The sequence below is a fragment of the Lytechinus variegatus genome, chromosome 3 (assembly GCF_018143015.1).
Source record: "Lytechinus variegatus isolate NC3 chromosome 3, Lvar_3.0, whole genome shotgun sequence".
In the NCBI taxonomy this organism is placed as follows: domain Eukaryota; kingdom Metazoa; phylum Echinodermata; class Echinoidea; order Temnopleuroida; family Toxopneustidae; genus Lytechinus; species Lytechinus variegatus.
In genome coordinates, this window is record NC_054742.1 from 5,525,779 (window position 1) to 5,552,006 (window position 26,228).

General features: G+C 37.1%; 1 protein-coding gene across 2 annotated transcripts in view; it reads right to left on the minus strand.

Annotated features, from left to right (window-relative positions):
• The window catches only part of LOC121410064 (rab proteins geranylgeranyltransferase component A 2-like), a 58,595-nt gene extending 48,216 nt beyond the window's left edge, over nt 1-10,379 (minus strand). Inside the window, exon 1 of one of the 2 annotated variants that reach the window (XM_041601918.1) lies at nt 10,215-10,379. In XM_041601918.1, coding sequence (XP_041457852.1) covers nt 10,215-10,260 — 46 coding nt within the window. In that variant the 5' untranslated portion in view covers nt 10,261-10,379. The remainder of the gene's footprint in view (nt 1-10,214) is intronic. The other variant, XM_041601917.1, reaches the window with a different exon arrangement.
• Nucleotides 10,380-26,228: the final 15,849 nt, after the last annotated feature.

Consider the following 26,228-nt stretch of genomic DNA (forward strand, 5'->3'; position numbering starts at 1 on the left):
TTTCTTCCCTTTTTTTAGTTTTTGCCTTTGTTTTTCTTTTTTATTCTTTATTTTTTTTCTTCTCTTTTTTTGTCTCTAATTTTCTTCTTGTCTTCTTTGTTTTCGAGAGATAATACTCATGGTGTCGTACTACAAATTTTTTATCATTATTATTATTATAGAAATCTACAGATATAGGTAAATAAACAAGCGAAGAAATAAATTAATACTCATATATTAAAGGAATATTTTCAGGGGCGTACCCAGAATTTTCCGTGGGGGGGGGGGCAAATTCGTCTGCCCAAAAATTTGACAAGCAAAAAAAAAGAACTTGTCTCAACCAGAAATAAATGATTTCGTACCAGAAAAAAATTGACAAGCAAATAAGAAAAAAAAAAGGTCTACAAGTTCAAAAGAGGGGGCACTTGTGGCTCGTCGGGATCAGTTGTGATTCGTCATGGGGGCAGGGGTACGTCCATTGCATGAGTTATGACTCGTCAGAGGGGGGGGGCTGTCTACCCCCCCCCCCCCCCTCTTAGGTACGCTTGTGAAAATATTCGTTGATCAAAATTATTGAGTGATCAGCAAATCATCTCTTTAAGATATTGATGCCCATTTTCTGGAACCCAGCAACTGAAAGGTCTGCGCTGACTTAGCCTAGAATTTAGAGGACTCCGTGATGTGAAATGATTTTAAAGACATTATCACGGAGTCCAATGCTGGCTCCCACATATTTTAATTTTGTTCTTTCTCTCTTGTTATGTTTTCCATTTTATTTATTTTGTATACTGTGCATGCATGAACCATTCTGTCAGTTTGAATTGTATGTTGTATGTTTTAATGAGAATTTAAAATAAATAAATGAAATGAAAATATATGCAAATCTCATTATCATCCAACAATTTTCATATACTATTGATGCTTATATCAATATCAATTTGTAATTTGTTTGAACGGAGATTATAAGATGATCATGAAATATGATTATGTTTGTTTCTAGATTACTATGTAATCTTTCATCTTGTTGGCATTCTTTAAGCCTCAATCATTGAGTATATAAATCTCTGCGGGATAAGTATAGGCCTGTAATTACAAAGAATTGAATTGCTCGTTACATATAGGATGCATAAATTCGCCGGGAATCTTGCTTATCTGATTGTTTTCCTGGCATCCAAGAGGCGCTTTTTTCGAATACGTCCCGTTCTTTATCTTAATTGTTTTGCTTATAAGAATTAATGAATAATAATGATGACACTAAATCAGCTTATCTATATTTCTACTGCAGTACCACTGAAGTATTGATGCAGAAATCAAATTTTGTGATAGATTTTGTCATAACATCCCAATAAAAGTCAGGCCTTTGTCATGAACCTTTTCCATTTTTCTATAACAAGTGCGTCGCAAGGAGGCGGTGGGGTGGCCCCCGGGGTGGCTTTCCCCATCCTAACGCCACCCCCCCCAAAAAAAAAGAACATGAGAAATGGTGAGAGCGAAGGGGAAAGCAATGGCGAAAAAGATAGCTTTGCGGGATTTTCTTTCTCTATAAATATTTGCTTCCGCGCAAGTTTGCGAGGAAATCATGAAAATATAGTTTTCTCCTTTGTTTACCTTTCCCCGTTTTCCCATCTCGGCTTAATGCTATTTTGTTTCGTTGCGGCATCAAGTTTTTAAAAATAATATTTGGGAACGGAACTTGTATTAAGATTACAGGTCAAAGTAATATATTTCTTCAAATTGATCAATACCAACTTTTCCGATCCCTAGGTAAGGGCGGTAAACTATATAATAACAATGATGTCAATTACTCACAAAGGCTACTTCTTCCGCTTTTCAGCTCTTTACTAGTGAATTTATTTGGGGCCGCAGACGGCCTTATCATGAGCATGTAAAGGGGCAGTTATAAAAATTGTGAAAAAATACAATATTACTAGATGATGGAAGTTCATATGTCATCAATCTCCTGTCGCCTATTTTGCGCCATTAATTTGATATTTTGCATGTCACTTTTTGTTCCTAATCATTCAAATACACTGTTAAAAATGATTGAAAAAACGCTGTTTACGACACGAATCACACAATTGTTTAAACAAGTATTTAAAATCTTAAACAACACAGTTTAAATTCAAAATTTGATTATCAATAATTAAATTCAAATATCAAATTATCAATCAATAATTAAAGCTTGATTGTTTAAGATTTTAAACACTTATTTAAAATGTTTAAACAACTACTGCGCAATTCACACAATAAATAGTGTTGTTTAAATTATTTTTTGACAGTGTAAGCACTTCATATAAATGAGCTCAATTAGGGGCGGAACCATGATTTTCAAAAGGGGGGCAAATTTTTCCAATGAAAAATTTGACGAGCAAAAAAAAGAAGAAAGGTTTTCCAACCAAAATTAAGGAAATTTCGTCCAGGAAAAAAATTGCCAAAAAAACAAAATGAAAGAAATCTTTTTAACAAAAAAAAATTATTTGGCCCGAAAAAAATTTGACAAGAAAAGAAAGGGGAGGGGGCACAGTTCGGTTTTAACACCATTTTTAACATCACAAATTTTCATTATGCTTCTCAAGGGGGGAGGACGAGCCGGCTTTGCCCCCCCCCCCGGATCCGGCAGTGAGTTCGATGTTTTTAATGTGAATTTGACAAGCAAAAAAAGGTCTTCAACATAAAATTGGAGGTCGTTTCGTATCAATTTTCTTCAGAAGGGGGGCGATTAAAAAAACCTATGCTACTGCCATGGTGATTAGAGATTATCAAAGCGGCAGAATTTTTTTTAATCATAATTATTTATTCTTTACAATATCTTGATATTTATTTTAAAAGGAGGCAAAGTTGTTTTTAAGTATGTCCTTTCATTTAAAATCATATTCATTCCTTCCTAATTGCTATAAAAAGTGAAAAAGATGAATAACATTAATAAAATCAGGATTCATATTTAAGAAAATCGTTAAGTTATTCTAAATGTAAAATTAGAATCTGTAACTATTTCTTTAATATCTCATAATCACAAAGGGAATAATCATAATACAGACTAAGAGTTTCTACATGATCTAGATATCTCTTAATATAATTATAAAACACAATCATGCTATTCGTAAATTTTATTTGTTCAGTAAATAAAACACACACACACCAAGAGAACAGTCATGCTCCCCCCCCCCCTTCCCATAAACAAAGCATAAAAAGAATGAAAAGGAGAAAGAAATATAAGTTTATAACAAATGACAAATAAAAAAAAATATATATTATAAAAACAAAGAATGTAACAAAATAGCATTATATATGAAATAAATTATTTTTTCATTAATACAGATTTTTTTTACAAATTAAAATGAAAAAATGGTATTGAATTACATGCCTAAATCACTATTTAAAGGGGAATCCAACCCAAATAAAAACTTGTTTTTATAAGGAAAAGAAAAATAAGACAAGTTGATAGGTGAAAGTTTGAACAATATTGGACAAACAACAAGAAAGTTATGAATTTTTAAAAGTTGTAAATATTGGTAATCACTATACCCATGGAGACTTCAAATTGGCAGCATATGGGATGTCATAGTGATGTAAGGCAAGGACTACTCTTCCATGTACTCCAATACATATTATGGCTAAAATGTCATTTTTCCCAAAAGTTTTATTTCAAATTATATTTTTCTTTCATGAGGACATAAAACAATATACTACCTGGGTTATATTTAGATTACTGGCCCAGGGGAATGGGTACTTAGGAGAAAACCACAAATCCCTGATAATAAAGTACATGGCCTATGGGAAAGTTGTCCTTGCCCCTTGTCATAATTTACTTACACAGTTGCTAGTTTTAGTGATCTCAATTTTAAAGCAGCTATAACTTTCTCATTGCTTGTCCGATTTCTTTCAAACTTTCACCGTTCTGTTTGATTTATTTTTCTCTTTCCCAACATGACATTTTATGGCCAAGGCTGGATTCCCCTTTAACTGAATCGAGGCGACTTGCCGAAAGTTTTGACTTACATGCATATTCACTAAACTGTTTTGTAAAGGCAGAGACGTCATCTTATGAATATTTATATACGCATGCGCAGAAACTATTTTCACGTTCTTCAAACATGGCGACCTCGTGATTGGAACAAAAGTCCGAAAATTGACGTTCTTTCGAAGGATTTCTTGGAATTGTATACATCAGTTTTAATTGAAAGTTTAGCTGATTTAGGAACAGTTTGTTTAGGTAAGATTGTTATTAATCGTTAGATTTTTAATTCATTATTATCACCGGTTTTCTAATGCCAAACATCGCGAAGTTTTGTACTCCGGTGAGAATACATGGTGCTACTCAGGACCCCGACACTGTCTGAAGACGTGTCGGGGTCCCCGGGGCAAGGGGGGGGGGGTGGTTCATGTCATTTTGAATTGAATAACTTTATTGTCCATAAAAGTTTTTCAGTTGACTTGAAGAATTAAAACTGCATTGAAAAAATACTTTGTCCATGATTTGTACATTTTTCAATGGAAGTGATTTAAATCAATGATTTAAAAAAAAAATCATGGTGATTTAAATCGCGATTTAATTCACCATGAATTTAAATTTAAATCACGATTTAAATCAACGTGATTTAATCCGCCAACCCTGTGATTCAGTGAGCTCGAGAGAGAGAGATGGGGAGAGAGACTGACTACTGGTAACGTACGAGGGGGAGAGAGAATGGGGGGGGCTGAAAGAATGAGAGTAATGGTGTATGTTACTTTGAAATAATGCCAGATCGTAGCGATGGAGGGTTCGGGGACAGGGTAGTGATTTTTTTTCATTTCTTTGAGATGATTTGTCAGTGGACCAAGTTTTTTTTTTTTCAATCTGATGTTGAGTCAATTTGTTGTTGTTGCTCATTTAGCAAGTCAAGTTTTTTCAAACTTCCAACCCCCTCCCCTGGATATCTTATGGTGCGTCCCTGACAAATATGAACACCCTTTCCTGCCCACAACTCCTTCATTGACAACTTTGACCCCAGGGACCAGACTTGTTTTAATATTTTGGAAACATCCACTTGAGAAAATCCCCCTAATCGTCTGATGGGCATTACGCTCCAGTGGTTTTGTAAACAACCTTCGCAATATGAAAGAGATCTTATCAGATGATACATCCAATCAGCGTCGAGTGCCGTGGATGGAAATTAGAGGGAACGATTCTCATTGGTCAATTCCAAGCAAGGAGGACAAGGCTTCACCAAAATTTACGAGCTAGCTCCAACCATGGAGTTACGGTCCCGCATGTCAGAGGGTCAGAATGAAGAGGCTTTTCCCTACCTTGCCCTTGATACTGTCTGCATGCTCAAAACAGAAATGCCCTTTTTACACAGGATTTTCTTAACCCCGGACTATCGCTAACCCCGTACTATCCTTAACCCCGTACTATTTTTTTTCCTTTTCACACATGCCAAATTGTTATTGCTAACCCCGGATAAGGGATGCTTGCTTTTTACACACGAAACTCGCTAACCCCGGACTAGTGGTTTTTGTCGATCATTCGTAGTACAAGTGCTTCACTCGCAATTTCCTTAACCCCGTACTATTTAAGCTTAGCCCACTTTCGTTTTACACATGCGATCTTAACCCCGTACTATTGCTCTTAGCACCGCAATTGGTGGGATAACCCTGCTTTTTTGCAGGGCCAAATAATCCCGTACTATAGGTGGGGTTAGCCCACTTTGCAAAAACGCTGTGTAAAACGAAAGTGGGCTAAGCTTAACCCCGTACTATAGGTGGGGCTAAATTGCCATTTAGCCCCACCAATAGTACGGGGTTAAGGAAATTTTAGCCTGTCTAAAAAGGGTATAAGTAAACACACAACCAGCTCACTTGAGCTGATTGGACCTTCGATAGCCAATGAAATTTTTGGGGAAACAAAGAAGAAGCCACATGGTTCCCTTATCAGGAAAGGTTGTGACTTCAGAAATAAATTGACCCCTCCCCATCTGTGTGTGTGAGGGAGATAGAGAGAGAGAGGATAGGTGGTGGAGCCGGAGAATTCCTTTTATGTTTCGAAACAATGCAACCTTTTTTATATCCCCCTCACACACTAAAAATGACATTCCAACACACGCTGACTTCACCAGTACTTTCTCGATTAGTCTAAAAATAGACCCAGTTATACATGTAGGTTTAAATGATAAAAATTTGTAATTTTGAAAGGTATTTCAAATGAAACAATTTGCAAAATATTTTTTTGAAATACATGTGTAGTATCGCGGCCAGTGCCACAAGTGGGGGGGGACATGGTGTGGGCAAGGGACAATTTTTTTTTTGCAGATGTTTTTGATGACATGATATGGAAAATGTGAGGTGCGATTTTGAGAAGTGTTTCCAGTATTCAGTGTCGGGGGCGTGAAAACTGGCATTGCAAATGAGTAAGAAAGATGCTGTGAATGGTCATTCATTGAGATGATGAAAGGGAAAGCGTATCCAAGAGGGTGGAGAGCCAGAGGCAAGAGAACGAGAGAACTTAGTTGATTCATGGTATCTTGAGTGAAAGCAGAGTGGAAGAGAGGAGAAAAACAATTAGAGAACATTTCTGAGTGATGGTAAATTACCAATTATCTCTGAAATATTCTCTTTTAATTTTCCATTATTGCAAGTCTTTCTTTCTTGTATTGAAATTCATAGCTACTATCAATATGGAAAATGTTAGGGCGAGCCGAGGGCAGACAAGATTTTTTGTTTGTTTAAATTACGTCATTTTTTATTCAAATCTCCCCCCATCCCAGTGCCGCCACTACTTTGAATACAAAATACGGTATTTTCATTGATGATTATATGATATCGAGGCTGTTACTTCAACACTTAATCATCCCTATTTTCATGATTAACGCTTGTTGAAAAAAAAGCAACAACAAAACAACCAACAAGAAACAACGAATTCATACAAAAAAAACAATAAAAAAATCAGGCCTTTCTTACATTTTCCGTCAGGCCTGATCAAATTTTAAATGAAAGTTGGCATCATTCCACGAGGTTTACTCTCTGCTCTTTTTCCCCCCATAACTCCCTCCGTCTCCTCTCCCAATCTCTCTCTCACCTTCTCTCTAACTCGGATGGGGGGAGTGTCTGCGTTGGCATATTTATTAGATGAGCTCTGATGCTCCCTCTCTCTAGTGGACGGCCGTGCTTTGGCTTGCAATGACATATTTACAAGGGCGCGTTCTGTCTCTGAAGGCAGGGATCCATTCTAGTGATACCAACCAGCTGGGTCATGTCGGCCTAGAACAATCGTAAATCACTCCCTCGCTTGACAGTGGGACCCAGACTCCCAAGGGAAGAATAAGATATGTGAGTAGTGCTTGGCATGCATGGGGTCAGCTAAGGCAATCAGGTCAGTTAAGGACAATATGGGTCTGTTTTTTTTGCTTGATAAACAAATAGCAAAATCCGATATTTACTGCCGGTCTTTTTGACCGATACCGATCATAGGGAAAAGTATGTGGTCCCGATCATCCGATCCGATCAGAGCTCTAACTTACAGGGTTATAAAATTACGCGTCCAAAAATTTGATGAACTTTCCAGCTCCAATATCCACACTTTACAGGCGAGTATCCACATTGAAAATTATATGTACAGAAAGTGCACATCTTCAACTGTCTGTTAAAAGGCACGAGATTGCATCTACTATGTGCGCATGCGCATTAAACCCCATTTTCGATGAGCCGCCCAGACAGAGGCGATGCCACTTGCAGCAAAACCCACGCGAAAACCGTGCCACCAAAACCAGCGCTCGCGATGCCCCGTATTCGCACATACCTATATAATGGTGGTAAGTGCTTGATATCTGTTTTAACTATTTATTCGGAGAATTATTTTGACCATACTTCACGCTTGTCAGGTGAGTATGCCTTACACAAAAGGTCCTGGGCTCCTGCCCGCTACGCGGGCAGAAGTTCCCTGGGTTACTGCATGCCATGGCTTGCCTGGCCTGGCTTGTTGTTGAGCCGCTCGCCTTCGCATTGCGCCACCAACCATGCCAACCGTCATAATGATAATGAACCTGGCGAGAACGTTCTATGGGAGGGGGTTCAAGGCTCTGTGATCAAATGACAATATCAAAATCAAAATGTGATCACGGAGTCCTCAAGGCTTCCCCCCCCCCCCCCGGTTGGCATGGGCATGGCTGGCGTAGACAGCTGGCAGCCGTCTGTTTCGAGGAGTTTTTAACATTTTTTTTTATTTCTCCTCGTACACAGACGGCTCGCTAGCATGCAGCCACCATTAGGGGACTTGCAATGCAAAATCCCCCCGTCGGGGCTCTTCAATTTTTGTCTTTAATGAATAAAATTTTTGAAAATAAACGCTACCAAAATGCAAATTCATATTCCCTCTTGGCATTAATTGCCAAAAAACAGAGAAAAATCAAGTTAAAGGGAACAAAAACAGTGATTTACCTCGGCTGTCACGCAAATTCACTTCCCCGTTTTATCCGATCTTAAAGGAGACACACGAAGAAAATTTCACGAAAGTGATGACTATAGACAAATTATATATGGATGGAAAGGTATTGTCTTTTTATACACAAAAATGTCACTAAAAAGTCTTATAGATGTCGTGGAAATGCAAGAAATGAAATTATTAGACACCCTTCTCAGCCCCCCAGACCGACAATCACGCAGCCGAAAACGGTCGAGAATTATGACGTCACACAATCGACGTGCTCATCATCTCTCTGTGCATCATGCACTGAATCACCTTACTGACCTGTTCAATATCTTCCGAATTTACCGTTTTCTTCATGTAATGTGATATTCAATTTCTGTTTTCGACAACTTCAGACCAAACGTGATTCAGAACTGTGTTCCTTTGCCCGTTTTTATTGAACTGTGGACTGTAAAGACCAATTTTGTCCACTGCAGTCGTCATTGTGTTGCTCCACTCCAGTCAGTGAGTGAGTCGCTGCCCAAATAATATAAGTAGAGAATCTAATCAAGAACTTGAAAATCAAAAGCAGCAATTAAGAAGTAAGATTTAATAAATACAGGACTGAATAGAATCTCACATGAAAATAAAAAGAGAAAAAAGAGCTGATAGGAATGGGGAAGGAACATAATTTAAAAAAAAAATCCAGAACCAAAAAAAAAATCAGAGTTTCGAACCAGGATCCCCGCACTCATGAAAAAATCTTCGTGTGTACAGATTTGTCCACAAACCATGTTATTACATGGTCTGTGTTCATAACGATATATGAACAAAGTGCGTTCGCTGCAGTTGCCACGCAATGCTTCGGCAATCCAAGTGCAATTCCAATCATTTCGCGATCATATATTGCCGTTTTTTTTGTGGTTCCTGAACTTGCTACGTAATTAAATTTCATAATTTTTATTCAGTTGTGAAGACGAATGTCTATGCTTTATATTGATAATAATATCAATGTGGTGCAAGCATGATTTCTAAGTGAAAATATGCTTTGTTTATTCACGTATATTTCTTGAAAACAAATAATTTTTTCTAAGCTAAATATCGGTTACCAAAATATGTTAAATGTGCATTTCATTTTACTGTTCAGAAAATTCAAACTTTTATCTATGTAATAAGACCAATCTTGAGAGGAATAAACTATTCTAAGAGCAAAAAACGCTGATTGGAAAGATCGTCTTCAATGGGCTGCTGTCAGCTCAGCTGCTCACTGCTCGTGGTGTGACGTCACTCAGCTGGAGCTCGCCAGAGGACGGACGAAGGCAGAAAGATGCCATGAAAATAAGTCATTTTTGAGAGCTGATTTCTGCAAACTCTAATCACTATTTTAAAAGGTGAAGTTATATATCTGTATAATCTGATTAGTAATACTTCCCCTTTACAATGATGACCAAAAAAAGTCATTATAAAATACTTTTGATTCTTCGGTTGTCTACTTTAAGTACATAAACATATGGCCATTGAGTCCCCTGTATAGATCGCGCTAGAACTTCGGTCTCTGTATTTGGTAAGTGAAGCCAACGGAGTTCAGCTGAACAACCAACATAACAGAGACCGAAGCTTTTGGTCTAGGCTGGCGGGCCACTAACCCAGGCCAGGGAACTGCCGCCCGCTACGCGGGCGGGAGTTCCCTGGGTTAGCGGGCCACGGCCGGGCCCTAGGCCTAGCCTCGCCTCGAACTCGTACACCCAACGAGAGTCGAGACGAGTCGTGGACGTGTTTGTGTTGCTTTGTCCGTGGGGTGTCTGTGGCCTGTGCAATTTGTGCCTGGAATCAAACTAAAAAAGTAAGATCTTACCAGTTCCGATGACAATATCATCATACTCTGAGGGTAATTCGTCCATAGCGATCCCCGAAAGTGCCAAACTCAGTCAACGTAATTGCTCTTCACAGGCCGGCTAGCTATAGGCTGCTCTGAGACGGTACACGTCTAATCTGGCCGGCCGCGGCCGCGCCGGTCACCTAGAACTGCATATGCACTGCTGCCGGTCTGATATGCGGTACGTATACAAGAACTTGAAGAAGCAATGCGGCGCGCGGCCTGGCGAACCTGAAGCTAGCGCTCAGATCCGGCGCGCGCGACCAGTGCTTCCACTTTTCAAAACAGAACTTCATGGAATTTCACAAAAATATCCTGGAATTTTCCGAATCCTAGCTACACTGTTAAAAAACTCCTAATATTATAGAAAAAAAAGAAGATTTTGCAAAAAGCAATAACAGAATCATTCTGTAAATTCACAGAACATGATTTTTTGTCTGCAATTTGAAGCTCAAGTCCACCCTAGAAAAATGTTGATTGAATAAATAGAGAAAAATCAAACTAGCATAACGCTGAAGATTTCATCAAAATCGAATGTAAAATAAGAAAGTTATGTGACATTTATAAGTTCCACTTATTTTTCATAAAACAGTGATAGGCACAACTCAGTTGCATGCAAATGCGAGAGTCGATGATGTCCATCACTCACTATTTCTTTTGTTTTTTTATTGTTTGAATTATACAACATTTCACTTTTTACAGATTCGACAATAAGGTCCATTTTACTGAGCCATATAGTATTAAACAATGTTAATCCCACATATTAATCATTGTTTCACTTGACAATGAGGAGAAAATTAGATCTTATATTTCATATTTCACAATAAAATACAAAAGAAAAAGTGAGTGGATGACGTCATCAGTCTCCTCTTTTGCATACCGATCAGGATGTGCATATAAGTTTAAAATATCATAACTTTCTTATTTTACATCCGATTTTGATGACATTTTCAGTGTTATGTTTGTTGGATTTTTCTCTTTTTATTGCATTGACGCCCAATGGCGACAATGCATTGTTCTTGTTCCATATTCCTATTTGCATTGACGCCCAATGGCGACAATGCATTGTTCTTGTTCCATATTCCTATTCCGTAATCTTCTTCTTCTTTGCATTGACGCCCAATGGCGACAATGCATTGTTCTTGTTCCATATTCCTATTCCGTAATCTTCTTTGCATTGACGCCCAATGGCGACAATGCATTGTTCTTGTTCCATATTCCTATTCCGTAATTGCATTGACGCCCAATGGCGACAATGCATTGTTCTTGTTCCATATTCCTATTCCGTAATCTTCTTCTTCTTCTTCTTCTTTGCATTGACGCCCAATGGCGACAATGCATTGTTCTTGTTCCATATTCCTATTCCGTAATTGCATTGACGCCCAACGGCGACAATGCATTGTTCTTGTTCCATATTCCTATTCCGTAATCTTCTTCTTCTTCTTCTTCTTCTTCTTCTTCTTCTTCTTCCACCAAAATCCCATTTGTTTAACACATGGTTTTGTTAGCTCTACCCTGGCTCCGTCCTTCATCCAAATTCAACCAAATTTGGTAGACATGTTGCCCAGCATCCCTAGTTGTGCCTCTCGTCTTCCATTTTCCAAAATCACTCATGCATGACCATCCAGGCGCCATTTTGTCAATTTCAAGTCCATTTGCATACCATTCTTCATTCTTTCATATCTCGGTTATCCTGCATGCTAAAGACTTCTAACAAATTGCTATAGATAGTCCAAGAGTTGCTCCGTCATCTGCGACGTATAACTTGACCTTCAAAATGCCATCTTCATGCCTTAAATTCAAATCCGAAATAGCCTTCCTTCAAAAACTTCATATTTATTAAAATGTAAAGTCAAAAAATCGTAAAATGGCCATAATTTTCTTGTTTTTATTCATTTCGAGCTCATATATTCAGGAGTTGATTACAGTACCATATCATACATACTACTCAGTTTTCACGCATCACTGATTTTTCGTCATTGAAATAGCGCCCTCTAAAGTTTCAAAAACACTTACCTTTGAATGCTCCTCATTGCGTCATGCATGGCCAAACCCGTACCCTTTCTTGGATTTAGGGTCTTCAAGATATGCCCTTTCATGCCATTTAAAAAAATATATACCTTACAACTGACGAAATATCTCAAAAATGCTCCCGAAAATCAGCAAAATACCCCAAAATGCACTTTAATGCCAGCACAACTTCAACTTGCTCTTATTTCCTTATTATTGAAGCTTATTCTTTTTAACTTGGCAGATATGAGTATTGATATACACTTAAACAGTTTGTTAATGTTTTGTAACAGAAACTAACAAATTGCTGACGGTAGCTTAAAATTATTGTGCAAAACCTTCATTTTTAATGTCTTTCTTTATATGGCATTTACTTCCGGTCTATTGCCTCCACACAAATAAAAGTGGTATCAATGTGACCGCATTGGAATACTCTTTCCAGTGATACCAAATACGACATAGGTTACAACAGAAAATTTCAAGATAAGTCAATCTGAACACATGGTATACTGCTCACAATGCACACATTTTCAACAACCACGTATGGGCCGCCAATATGGTCTAAAAAATTTTACTCGAGAATGTAACTTCCTATGGACAGCAAAATGTGCTAATATCCAATTTGATTAACATGTAATATTTGTTAGTCCTCCCCTGCCACCGTTCCTCATCAAAATTCATTCTAATTTGGTAGACATGTTATCCATAATTAGTGACCATAACTTTAGAAATAGCGCCCTCTATTGCAAAGTCTTAAAATAGTTGAATTGCCATAACTTCCTTTGAATTTATTTTTGTCTCATATTTTCAGGGTTTGCCAATTGTATCATTTCACATAATCTAACTGTGTTTTACGCATCAGTGACCATTCCTTTAAGAAATAGCGCCCTCTAATATTTTGAGAATGTATATCATCTACAGTTTTCTTTCTATCTCTTCCTGTTTCTTGCCCTCTATTAAATCAGAGGCGTCAATGCATGCACATCGTTCTGAAACGATTGCAGTTCTAGTCTTCTTCTTCTTCCACCAAAATCCCATTTGTTTAACACATGGTTTTGTTAGCTCTACCCTGACTCCGTCCCTCATCCAAATTCATCCAAATTTGGTAGACATGTTGTCCAGCATCCCTAGTTGTGCCTCTCGTCTTCCATTTTCCAAAATCACTCATGCATGACCATCCAGGCGCCATTTTGTCAATTTCAAGTCCATTTGCATACCATTCTTCATTCTTTCATATCTCAATTATCCTGCATGCTACAGACTTCTAACAAATTGCTATAGATAGTCCAAGAGTTGCTCCATCATCTGCGACGTATAACTTGACCTTCAAAATGCCATCTTCATGCCTTAAATTCAAATCCGAAATAGCCTTCCTTCAAAAACTTCATATTTATTGAAATGTAATGTCTAAAAGTCGTAAAATGGCCGTAACTTTTGTGTTTTTATTCATTTTGCGCTCATTCTTTTAGAAATTGATCACGGTATCATAACATACATGCTACTAAGTTTTCACGCATCATTGATCTTCCGTCATTGAAATAGCGCCCTCTAAAGTTTCAAAAACGCTTACCTTTGAATGCCCCTCATTGCGTCATGCATGGCCAAACCCGTACCCTTTCTTGGATTTAGGGTCTTTAAGATATGCCCTTTCATGCCATTTAAAAAAATATATACCTTACAACTGACGAAATATCTGAAAAATGCTCCCGAAAATCAGCAAAATACCCAAAAATGCACTTTACTGCCAGCACAACTTCAACTTGCTCTTATTTCCTTATTATTGAAGCTTATTCTTTTTAACTTGGCAGATATGAGTATTGATATATACTTAAACAGTTCGTTAATGTTTTGTAACAGAAACTAACAAATTGCTGACGGTAGCTTAAAATTATTGTGCAAAACCTTCATTTTTAATGTCTTTCTTTATATGGCATTTACTTCCGGTCTATTGCTTCCACACAAATAAAAGTGGTATCAATGTCACCGCATTGGAATACTCTTTCCAGTGATACCAAATACGACATAGGTTACAACAGAAAATTTCAAGATAAGTCAATCTGAACACATGGTATACTGCTCACAATGCACACATTTTCAACAACCACGTATGGGCCGCCAATATGGTCTAAAAAATTTTACTCGAGAATGTAACTTCCTATGGACAGCAAAATGTGCTAATATCCAATTTGATTAACATGTAATATTTGTTAGTCCTCCCCTGCCACCGTTCCTCATCAAAATTCATTCTAATTTGGTAGACATGTTATCCATAATTAGTGACCATAACTTTAGAAATAGCGCCCTCTATTGCAAAGTCTTAAAATAGTTGAATTGCCATAACTTCCTTTGAATTTATTTTTGTCTCATATTTTCAGGGTTTGCCAATTGTATCATTTCACATAATCTAACTGTGTTTTACGCATCAGTGACCATTCCTTTAAGAAATAGCGCCCTCTAATATTTTGAGAATGTATATCATCTACAGTTTTCTTTCTATCTCTTCCTGTTTCTTGCCCTCTATTAAATCAGAGGCGTCAATGCATGCACATCGTTCTGAAACGATTGCAGTTCTAGTCTTCTTCTTCTTCCACCAAAATCCCATTTGTTTAACACATGGTTTTGTTAGCTCTACCCTGACTCCGTCCCTCATCCAAATTCATCCAAATTTGGTAGACATGTTGTCCAGCATCCCTAGTTGTGCCTCTCGTCTTCCATTTTCCAAAATCACTCATGCATGACCATCCAGGCGCCATTTTGTCAATTTCAAGTCCATTTGCATACCATTCTTCATTCTTTCATATCTCAATTATCCTGCATGCTACAGACTTCTAACAAATTGCTATAGATAGTCCAAGAGTTGCTCCATCATCTGCGACGTATAACTTGACCTTCAAAATGCCATCTTCATGCCTTAAATTCAAATCCGAAATAGCCTTCCTTCAAAAACTTCATATTTATTGAAATGTAATGTCTAAAAGTCGTAAAATGGCCGTAACTTTTGTGTTTTTATTCATTTTGCGCTCATTCTTTTAGAAATTGATCACGGTATCATAACATACATGCTACTAAGTTTTCACGCATCATTGATCTTCCGTCATTGAAATAGCGCCCTCTAAAGTTTCAAAAACGCTTACCTTTGAATGCCCCTCATTGCGTCATGCATGGCCAAACCCGTACCCTTTCTTGGATTTAGGGTCTTTAAGATATGCCCTTTCATGCCATTTAAAAAAATATATACCTTACAACTGACGAAATATCTGAAAAATGCTCCCGAAAATCAGCAAAATACCCAAAAATGCACTTTACTGCCAGCACAACTTCAACTTGCTCTTATTTCCTTATTATTGAAGCTTATTCTTTTTAACTTGGCAGATATGAGTATTGATATATACTTAAACAGTTCGTTAATGTTTTGTAACAGAAACTAACAAATTGCTGACGGTAGCTTAAAATTATTGTGCAAAACCTTCATTTTTAATGTCTTTCTTTATATGGCATTTACTTCCGGTCTATTGCTTCCACACAAATAAAAGTGGTATCAATGTCACCGCATTGGAATACTCTTTCCAGTGATACCAAATACGACATAGGTTACAACAGAAAATTTCAAGATAAGTCAATCTGAACACATGGTATACTGCTCACAATGCACACATTTTCAACAACCACGTATGGGCCGCCAATATGGTCTAAAAAATTTTACTCGAGAATGTAACTTCCTATGGACAGCAAAATGTGCTAATATCCAATTTGATTAACATGTAATATTTGTTAGTCCTCCCCTGCCACCGTTCCTCATCAAAATTCATTCTAATTTGGTAGACATGTTATCCATAATTAGTGACCATAACTTTAGAAATAGCGCCCTCTATTGCAAAGTCTTAAAATAGTTGAATTGCCGTAACTTCCTTTGAATTTATTTTTGTCTCATATTTTCAGGGTTTGCCAATTGTATCATTTCACATAATCTAACTGTGTTTTACGCATCAGTGACCATTCCTTTAAGAAATAGCGCCCTCTAATATTTTGAGAATGTATATCATCTACAGTTTTCTTTCTATCTCTTTTTGTTTCTTGCCCTCTATTAAATCAGAGGCGTCAATGCATGCACATCGTTCTGAAACGATTGCAGTTCTAGTCTTCTTCTTCTTCTTCTTCCACCAAAATCCCTTTTGTTTAACACATGGTTTTGTTAGCTCTACCCTGACTCCGTCCCTGATCCAAATTCATCCAAATTTGGTAGACATGTTGTCCAGCATCCCTAGTTGTGCCTCTCGTCTTCCATTTTCCAAAATCACTCATGCATGACCATCCAGGCGCCATTTTGTCCATTTCAAGTCCATTTGCATACCATTCTTCATTCTTTCATATCTCAGTTATCCTGCATGCTACAGACTTCTAACAAATTGCAATAGATGGTGCAAGAGTTGTTCTATCATCTGCGACGCATAACCTGACCTTCAAAATGCCATCTTCATGCCCTAAATTCAAATCCGAAATAGCCTTCCTTCAAAAACGTCATATTTATTGAAATGTAAAGTAAAAATATCGTAAAATGGCCATAACTTTCTTGTTTTGATTCATTTTGGGCTCATTTTTTCAGGAATTAATAACGGTATCATAAAATACATGCTACTTAGTTTTCACGCATCATTGATCTTCCGTCATTGAAATAGCGCCCTCTAAAGTTTCAAAAACGCTAACCTTTGAATGCTCCTCATTACGTCATGCGTGGCCAAACCCGTACCCTTTTTTGAATTTAGGGTCTTCAAGATACGATCTTTCATGCCATTTAAAAAAATATATACCTTACAACTGACGAAATATCTGAAAAATGCTCCCGAAAATCAGCAAAATATCCCAAAATGCACTTTAATGCCAGCACAACTTCAACTTGCTCTTATTTCCTTATTATTGAAGCTTATTCTTTCTAACTTGGCTGATATGAGTATTGATATATACTTCAACCGTTCGTCAACCTTTTGTAACAAAAACTGACAAAAATCTGACGTCAGCTTCAAATTAGTGTGCAAAACCTTCATTTTTAATGTCTTTCTTTATATGGCATTTACTTCCGGTCTATTGCCTCCACACAAATAAAAGTGGTATCAATGTCACCGCATTGGAATACTCTTTCTAGCGATACCAAATACGACATAGGTTACAACAGAAAATTTCAAGATAAGTCAATCTGAACACATGGTATCCTGCTCACAATGCACACATTTTCAACAACCACGTATGGGCCGCCAATATGGTCTAAAAAATTTTACTCGAGAATGTAACTTCCTATGGACAGCAAAAAGTGCTAATATCCAATTTGATTAACATGTAATATTTGTTAGTCCTCCCCTGCCACCGTTCCTCATCAAAATTCATTCTAATTTGGTAGACATGTTATCCATAATTAGTGACCATAACTTTAGAAATAGCGCCCTCTACTGCAAAGTCTTAAAATAGTTGAATTGCCATAACTTCCTTTGAATTTATTTTTGTCTCATATTTTCAGGGTTTGCCAATTGTATCATTTCACACAATCTAACTCTGTTTTACGCATCAGTGACCATTCCTTTAAGAAATAGCGCCCTCTAATATTTTGAGAATGTATATCATCTACAGTTTTCTTTCTATCTCTTTCTGTTTCTTGCCCTCTTAAATCAGAGGCGTCAATGCATGCACATAGTTCTGAAACGATTGCAGTTCTAGTCTTCTTCTTCTTCTTCTTCTTCTTCTTCCACCAAAATCCCATTTGTTTAACACATGGTTTTGTTAGCTCTACCCTGACTCCGTCCCTCATCCAAATTCATCCAAATTTGGTAGACATGTTGTCCAGCATCCCTAGTTGTGCCTCTCGTCTTCCATTTTCCAAAATCACTCATGCATGACCATCCAGGCGCCATTTTGTCAATTTCAAGTCCATTTGCATACCATTCTTCATTCTTTCATATCTCAGTCATCCTGCATGCTACAGACTTCTAACAAATTGCTATAGATAGTCCAAGAGTTGCTCCATCATCTGCGACGCATAACTTGACCTTCAAAATGCCATCTTCATGCCTTAAATTCAAATCCGAAATAGCCTTCCTTCAAAAACTTCATATTTATTCAAATGTAATGTCTAAAAGTCGTAAAATGGCCGTAACTTTTGTGTTTTTATTCATTTTGCGCTCATTCTTTTAGAAATTGATCACGGTATCATAACATACATGCTACTAAGTTTTCACGCATCATTGATCTTCCGTCATTGAAATAGCGCCCTCTAAAGTTTCAAAAACGCTTATCTTTGAATGCCCCTCATTGCGTCATGCATGGCCAAACCCGTACCCTTTCTTGGATTTAGGGTCTTCAAGATATGCCCTTTCATGCCATTTAAAAAAATATATACCTTACAACTGACGAAATATCTCAAAAATGCTCCCGAAAATCAGCAAAATACCCCAAAATGCACTTTACTGCCAGCACAACTTCAACTTGCTCTTATTTCCTCATTATTGAAGCTTATTCTTTTTAACTTGGCAGATATGAGTATTGATATATACTTAAACAGTTCGTTAATGTTTTGTAACAGAAACTAACAAATTGCTGACGGTAGCTTAAAATTATTGTGCAAAACCTTCATTTTTAATGTCTTTCTTTATATGGCATTTACTTCCGGTCTATTGCTTCCACACAAATAAAAGTGGTATCAATGTCACCGCATTGGAATACTCTTTCCAATGATACCAAATACGACATAGGTTACAACAGAAAATTTCAAGATAAGTCAATCTGAACACATGGTATACTGCTCACAATGCACACATTTTCAACAACCACGTATGGGCCGCCAATATGGTCTAAAAATTTTTACTCGAGAATGTAACTTCCTATGGACAGCAAAATGTGCTAATATCCAATTTGATTAACATGTAATATTTGTTAGTCCTCCCCTGCCACCGTTCCTCATCAAAATTCATTCTAATTTGGTAGACATGTTATCCATAATTAGTGACCATAACTTTAGAAATAGCGCCCTCTATTGCAAAGTCTTAAAATAGTTGAATTGCCATAACTTCCTTTGAATTTATTTTTGTCTCATATTTTCAGGGTTTGCCAATTGTATCATTTCACATAATCTAACTGTGTTTTACGCATCAGTGACCATTCCTTTAAGAAATAGCGCCCTCTAATATTTTGAGAATGTATATCATCTACAGTTTTCTTTCTATCTCTTTCTGTTTCTTGCCCTCTATTAAATCAGAGGCGTCAATGCATGCACATCGTTCTGAAACGATTGCAGTTCTAGTTGCATTGACGCCCAATGGCGACAATGCATTGTTCTTGTTCCATATTCCTATTCCGTAATCTTCTTCTTCTTCTTCTTCTTCTTCCACCAAAATCCCATTTGTTTAACACATGGTTTTGTTAGCTCTACCCTGACTCCGTCCCTGATCCAAATTCATCCAAATTTGGTAGACATGTTGTCCAGCATCCCTAGTTGTGCCTCTCGTCTTCCATTTTCCAAAATCACTCATGCATGACCATCCAGGCGCCATTTTGTCAATTTCAAGTCCATTTGCATACCATTCTTCATTCTTTCATATCTCAGTTATCCTGCATGCTACAGACTTCTAACAAATTGCTATAGATAGTCCAAGAGTTGCTCCATCATCTGCGACGCATAACTTGACCTTCAAAATGCCATCTTCATGCCTTAAATTCAAATCCGAAATAGCCTTCCTTCAAAAACTTCATATTTATTGAAATGTAATGTCTAAAAGTCGTAAAATGGCCGTAACTTTTGTGTTTTTATTCATTTTGCGCTCATTCTTTTAGAAATTGATCACGGTATCATAACATACATGCTACTAAGTTTTCACGCATCATTGATCTTCCGTCATTGAAATAGCGCCCTCTAAAGTTTCAAAAACGCTTATCTTTGAATGCCCCTCATTGCGTCATGCATGGCCAAACCCGTACCCTTTCTTGGATTTAGGGTCTTCAAGATATGCCCTTTCATGCCATTTAAAAAAATATATACCTTACAACCGACGAAATATCTCAAAAATGCTCCCGAAAATCAGCAAAATACCCCAAAATGCACTTTACTGCCAGCACAACTTCAACTTGCTCTTATTTCCTCATTATTGAAGCTTATTCTTTTTAACTTGGCAGATATGAGTATTGATATATACTTAAACAGTTCGTTAATGTTTTGTAACAGAAACTAACAAATTGCTGACGGTAGCTTAAAATTATTGTGCAAAACCTTCATTTTTAATGTCTTTCTTTATATGGCATTTACTTCCGGTCTATTGCTTCCACACAAATAAAAGTGGTATCAATGTCACCGCATTGGAATACTCTTTCCAGTGATACCAAATACGACATAGGTTACAACAGAAAATTTCAAGATAAGTCAATCTGAACACATGGTATACTGCTCACAATGCACACATTTTCAACAACCACGTATGGGCCGCCAATATGGTCTAAAAATTTTTACTCGAGAATGTAACTTCCTATGGACAGCAAAATGTGCTAATATCCAATTTGATTAACATGTAATATTTGTTAGTCCTCCCCTGCCACCGTTCCTCATCAAAATTCATTCTAATTTGGTAGACATGTTATCCATAATTAGTGACCATAACTTTAGAAATAGCGCCCTCTATTGCAAAGTCTTAAAATAGTTGAATTGCAATAACTTCCTTTGAATTTATTTTTGTCTCATATTTTCAGGGTTTGCCAATTGTATCATTTCACATAATCTAACTGTGTTTTACGCATCAGTGACCATTCCTTTAAGAAATAGCGCCCTCTAATATTTTGAGAATGTATATCATCTACAGTTTTCTTTCTATCTCTTTCTGTTTCTTGCCCTCTATTAAATCAGAGGCGTCAATGCATGCACATCGTTCTGAAACGATTGCAGTTCTAGTTGCATTGACGCCCAATGGCGACAATGCATTGTTCTTGTTCCATATTCCTATTCCGTAATCTTCTTCTTCTTCTTCTTCTTCTTCTTCCACCAAAATCCCATTTGTTTAACACATGGTTTTGTTAGCTCTACCCTGACTCCGTCCCTCATCCAAATTCATCCAAATTTGGTAGACATGTTGTCCAGCATCCCTAGTTGTGCCTCTCGTCTTCCATTTTCCAAAATCACTCATGCATGACCATCCAGGCGCCATTTTGTCAATTTCAAGTCCATTTGCATACCATTCTTCATTCTTTCATATCTCAGTTATCCTGCATGCTACAGACTTCTAACAAATTGCTATAGATAGTCCAAGAGTTGCTCCATCATCTGCGACGTATAACTTGACCTTCAAAATGCCATCTTCATGCCTTAAATTCAAATCCGAAATAGCCTTCCTTCAAAAACTTCATATTTATTGAAATGTAATGTCTAAAAGTCGTAAAATGGCCGTAACTTTTGTGTTTTTATTCATTTTGCGCTCATTCTTTTAGAAATTGATCACGGTATCATAACATACATGCTACTAAGTTTTCACGCATCATTGATCTTCCGTCATTGAAATAGCGCCCTCTAAAGTTTCAAAAACGCTTATCTTTGAATGCCCCTCATTGCGTCATGCATGGCCAAACCCGTACCCTTTCTTGGATTTAGGGTCTTCAAGATATGCCCTTTCATGCCATTTAAAAAAATATATACCTTACAACCGACGAAATATCTCAAAAATGCTCCCGAAAATCAGCAAAATACCCCAAAATGCACTTTACTGCCAGCACAACTTCAACTTGCTCTTATTTCCTCATTATTGAAGCTTATTCTTTTTAACTTGGCAGATATGAGTATTGATATATACTTAAACAGTTCGTTAATGTTTTGTAACAGAAACTAACAAATTGCTGACGGTAGCTTAAAATTATTGTGCAAAACCTTCATTTTTAATGTCTTTCTTTATATGGCATTTACTTCCGGTCTATTGCTTCCACACAAATAAAAGTGGTATCAATGTCACCGCATTGGAATACTCTTTCCAGTGATACCAAATACGACATAGGTTACAACAGAAAATTTCAAGATAAGTCAATCTGAACACATGGTATACTGCTCACAATGCACACATTTTCAACAACCACGTATGGGCCGCCAATATGGTCTAAAAATTTTTACTCGAGAATGTAACTTCCTATGGACAGCAAAATGTGCTAATATCCAATTTGATTAACATGTAATATTTGTTAGTCCTCCCCTGCCACCGTTCCTCATCAAAATTCATTCTAATTTGGTAGACATGTTATCCATAATTAGTGACCATAACTTTAGAAATAGCGCCCTCTATTGCAAAGTCTTAAAATAGTTGAATTGCCATAACTTCCTTTGAATTTATTTTTGTCTCATATTTTCAGGGTTTGCCAATTGTATCATTTCACATAATGTAACTGTGTTTTACGCATCAGTGACCATTCCTTTAAGAAATAGCGCCCTCTAATATTTTGAGAATGTATATCATCTACAGTTTTCTTTCTATCTCTTTCTGTTTCTTGCCCTCTATTAAATCAGAGGCGTCAATGCATGCACATCGTTCTGAAACGATTGCAGTTCTAGTCTTCTTCTTCTTCTTCTTCCACCAAAATCCCATTTGTTTAACACATGGTTTTGTTAGCTCTACCCTGACTCCGTCCCTCATCCAAATTCATCCAAATTTGGTAGACATGTTGTCCAGCATCCCTAGTTGTGCCTCTCGTCTTCCATTTTCCAAAATCACTCATGCATGACCATCCAGGCGCCATTTTGTCCATTTCAAGTCCATTTGCATACCATTCTTCATTCTTTCATATCTCAATTATCCTGCATGCTACAGACTTCTAACAAATTGCTATAGATAGTCAAAGAGTTGCTCCATCATCTGCGACGTATAACCAAACCTTCAAAATGCCATCTTCATGTCCTAAATTCAAATCCGAAATAGCCTTCCTTCAAAAAGTTCATAATTATTGAAATGTAAAGTAAAAAAATCGTAAAATGGCCATAACTTTCTTGTTTTTATTCATTTTGGGCTCATTTTTTCAGAAATTGATTACGGTATCATAAAATACAAGTTACTGAATTTTCACGCATCATTGACCTTCGGTCATTGAAATAGCGCCCTCTAGAGTTTCAAAAACGCTTACCTTTGAATGCTCCTCATTGCGTCATGCGTGGCCAAACCCGTACCCTTTTTTGAATTTAGGGTCTTCAAGATATGATCTTTCATGCCATTTAAAAAAATATATACCTTACAACTGACGAAATATCTGAAAAATGCTCCCGAAAATCAGCAAAATACCCCAAAATGCACTTTAATGCCAGCACAACTTCAACTTGCTCTTATTTCCTTATTGTTGAAGCTTATTCTTTCTAACTTGGCTGATATGAGTATTGATATATCATCTAGAGTTTTCTCTTGATCTCCTCCTGTTTCTTGCCCTCTATTAAATCAGAGGCGTCAATGCATGCACATCGTTCTGAAACGATTGCAGTTCTAGTCTTCTTCTTCTTCTTCTTCCACCAAAATCCCATTTGTTTAACACATGGTTTTGTTAGCTCTACCCTGGCTCCGTCCTTCATCCAAATTCAACCAAATTTGGTAGACATGTTGTCCAGCATCTGTAGTTGTGCCTCTCGTCTTCCAATTTCCAAAATCACTCATGCATGACCATCCAGGCGCCATTTTGTCAATTTCAAGTCCATTTGCATACCATTCTTCATTCTTTCATATCTCAGTTATCCTGCATGCTAAAGACTTCTAACAAATTGCTATAGATAGTCCAAGAGTTGCTCCGTCATCTGCGACGTATAACTTGACCTTCAAAATGCCATCTTCATGCCTTAAATTCAAATCCAAAATAGCCTTCCTTCAAAAACTTCATATTTATTAAAATGTAAAGTCAAAAAAATCGTAAAATGGCCATAATTTTCTTGTTTTTATTCATTTCGAGCTCATATATTCAGGAGTTGATTACAGTATCATATCATACATACTACTCAGTTTTCACGCATCACTGATTTTTCGTCATTGAAATAGCGCCCTCTAAAGTTTCAAAAACACTTACCTTTGAATGCTCCTCATTGCGTCATGCATGGCCAAACCCGTACCCTTTCTTGGATTTAGGGTCTTCAAGATATGCCCTTTCATGCCATTTAAAAAAATATATACCTTACAACTGACGAAATATCTGAAAAATGCTCCCCAAAATCAGCAAAATACCCCAAAAGGCACTTTAATGCCAGCACAACTTCAACTTGCTCTTATTTCCTTATTATTGAAGCTTATTCTTTCTAACTTGGCAGATATGAGTATTGATATATACTTCAACAATTCGTTAATGTTTTGTAACAGAAGCTAACAAATTGCTGACGTCAGCTTAAAATTATTGTTCAAAACCTTCCTTTTTAATGTCTTTCTTTATATGGCATTTACTTCCGGTCTATTGCCTCCCCACAAATAAAAGTGGTATCAATGTCACCGCATTGGAATACTCTTTCCAGTGATACCAAATACGACATAGGTTACAACAGAAAATTTCAAGATAAGTCAATCTGAACATATGGTATACTGCTTGCTCACAATGCACACATTTTCAGCAACAACGTATGGGGTGCCAAATGGTCTAAAAAATTTTACTCGAGAATGTAACTTCCTATGGACAGCAAAATGTGCTAAAATCCAATTTGATTAACATGTAATTTTTGTTAGTCCTCCCCTGCCACCGTTCCTCATCCAAATTCATTCTAATTTGGTAGACATGTTATCCATAATTAGTGACCATAACTTTAGAAATAGCGCCCTCTATTGCAAAATCTTAAAATAGTTGAATTGCCATAACTTCCTTGTTTGAATTTATTTTTGTCTCATATTTTCAGGGTTTGCCAATTGTATCATTTCACATAATCCAACTGTGTTTTACGCATCAGTGACCATTCCTTTAAGAAATAGCGCCCTCTAATATTTTGAGAATGTATATCATCTAGAGTTTTCTCTCTATCTCCTTCTGTTTCTTGGCCTCTATTAAATCAGAGGCGTCAATGCATGCACATCGTTCTGAAACGATTGCAGTTCTAGTTGCATTGACGCCCAATGGCGACAATGCATTGTTCTTGTTCCATATTCCTATTCCGTAATTGCATTGACGCCCAATGGCGACAATGCATTGTTCTTGTTCCATATTCCTATTCCGTAATTGCATTGACGCCCAATGGCGACAATGCATTGTTCTTGTTCCATATTCCTATTCCGTAATCTTCTTCTTCTTCTTCTTCTTCTTCTTCTTCCACCAAAATCCCATTTGTTTAACACATGGTTTTGTTAGCTCTACCCTGGCTCCGTCCTTCATCCAAATTCAACCAAATTTGGTAGACATGTTGCCCAGCATCCCTAGTTGTGCCTCTCGTCTTCCATTTTCCAAAATCACTCATGCATGACCATCCAGGCGCCATTTTGTCCATTTCAAGTCCATTTGCATACCATTCTTCATTCTTTCATATCTCAGTTATCCTGCATGCTAAAGACTTCTAACAAATTGCTATAGATAGTCCAAGAGTTGCTCCGTCATCTGCGACGTATAACTTGACCTTCAAAATGCCATCTTCATGCCTTAAATTCAAATCCAAAATAGCCTTCCTTCAAAAACTTCATATTTATTAAAATGTAAAGTCAAAAAATCGTAAAATGGCCATAATTTTCTTGTTTTTATTCATTTCGAGCTCATATATTCAGGAGTTGATTACAGTACCATATCATACATACTACTCAGTTTTCACGCATCACTGATTTTTCGTCATTGAAATAGCGCCCTCTAAAGTTTCAAAAACACTTACATTCGAATGCTCCTCATTGCGTCATGCATGGCCAAACCCGTACCCTTTCTTGGATTTAGGGTCTTCAAGATATGCCCTTTCATGCCATTTAAAAAAATATATACCTTACAACTGACGAAATATCTGAAAAATGCTCCCGAAAATCAGCAAAATACCCAAAAGGCACTTTAATG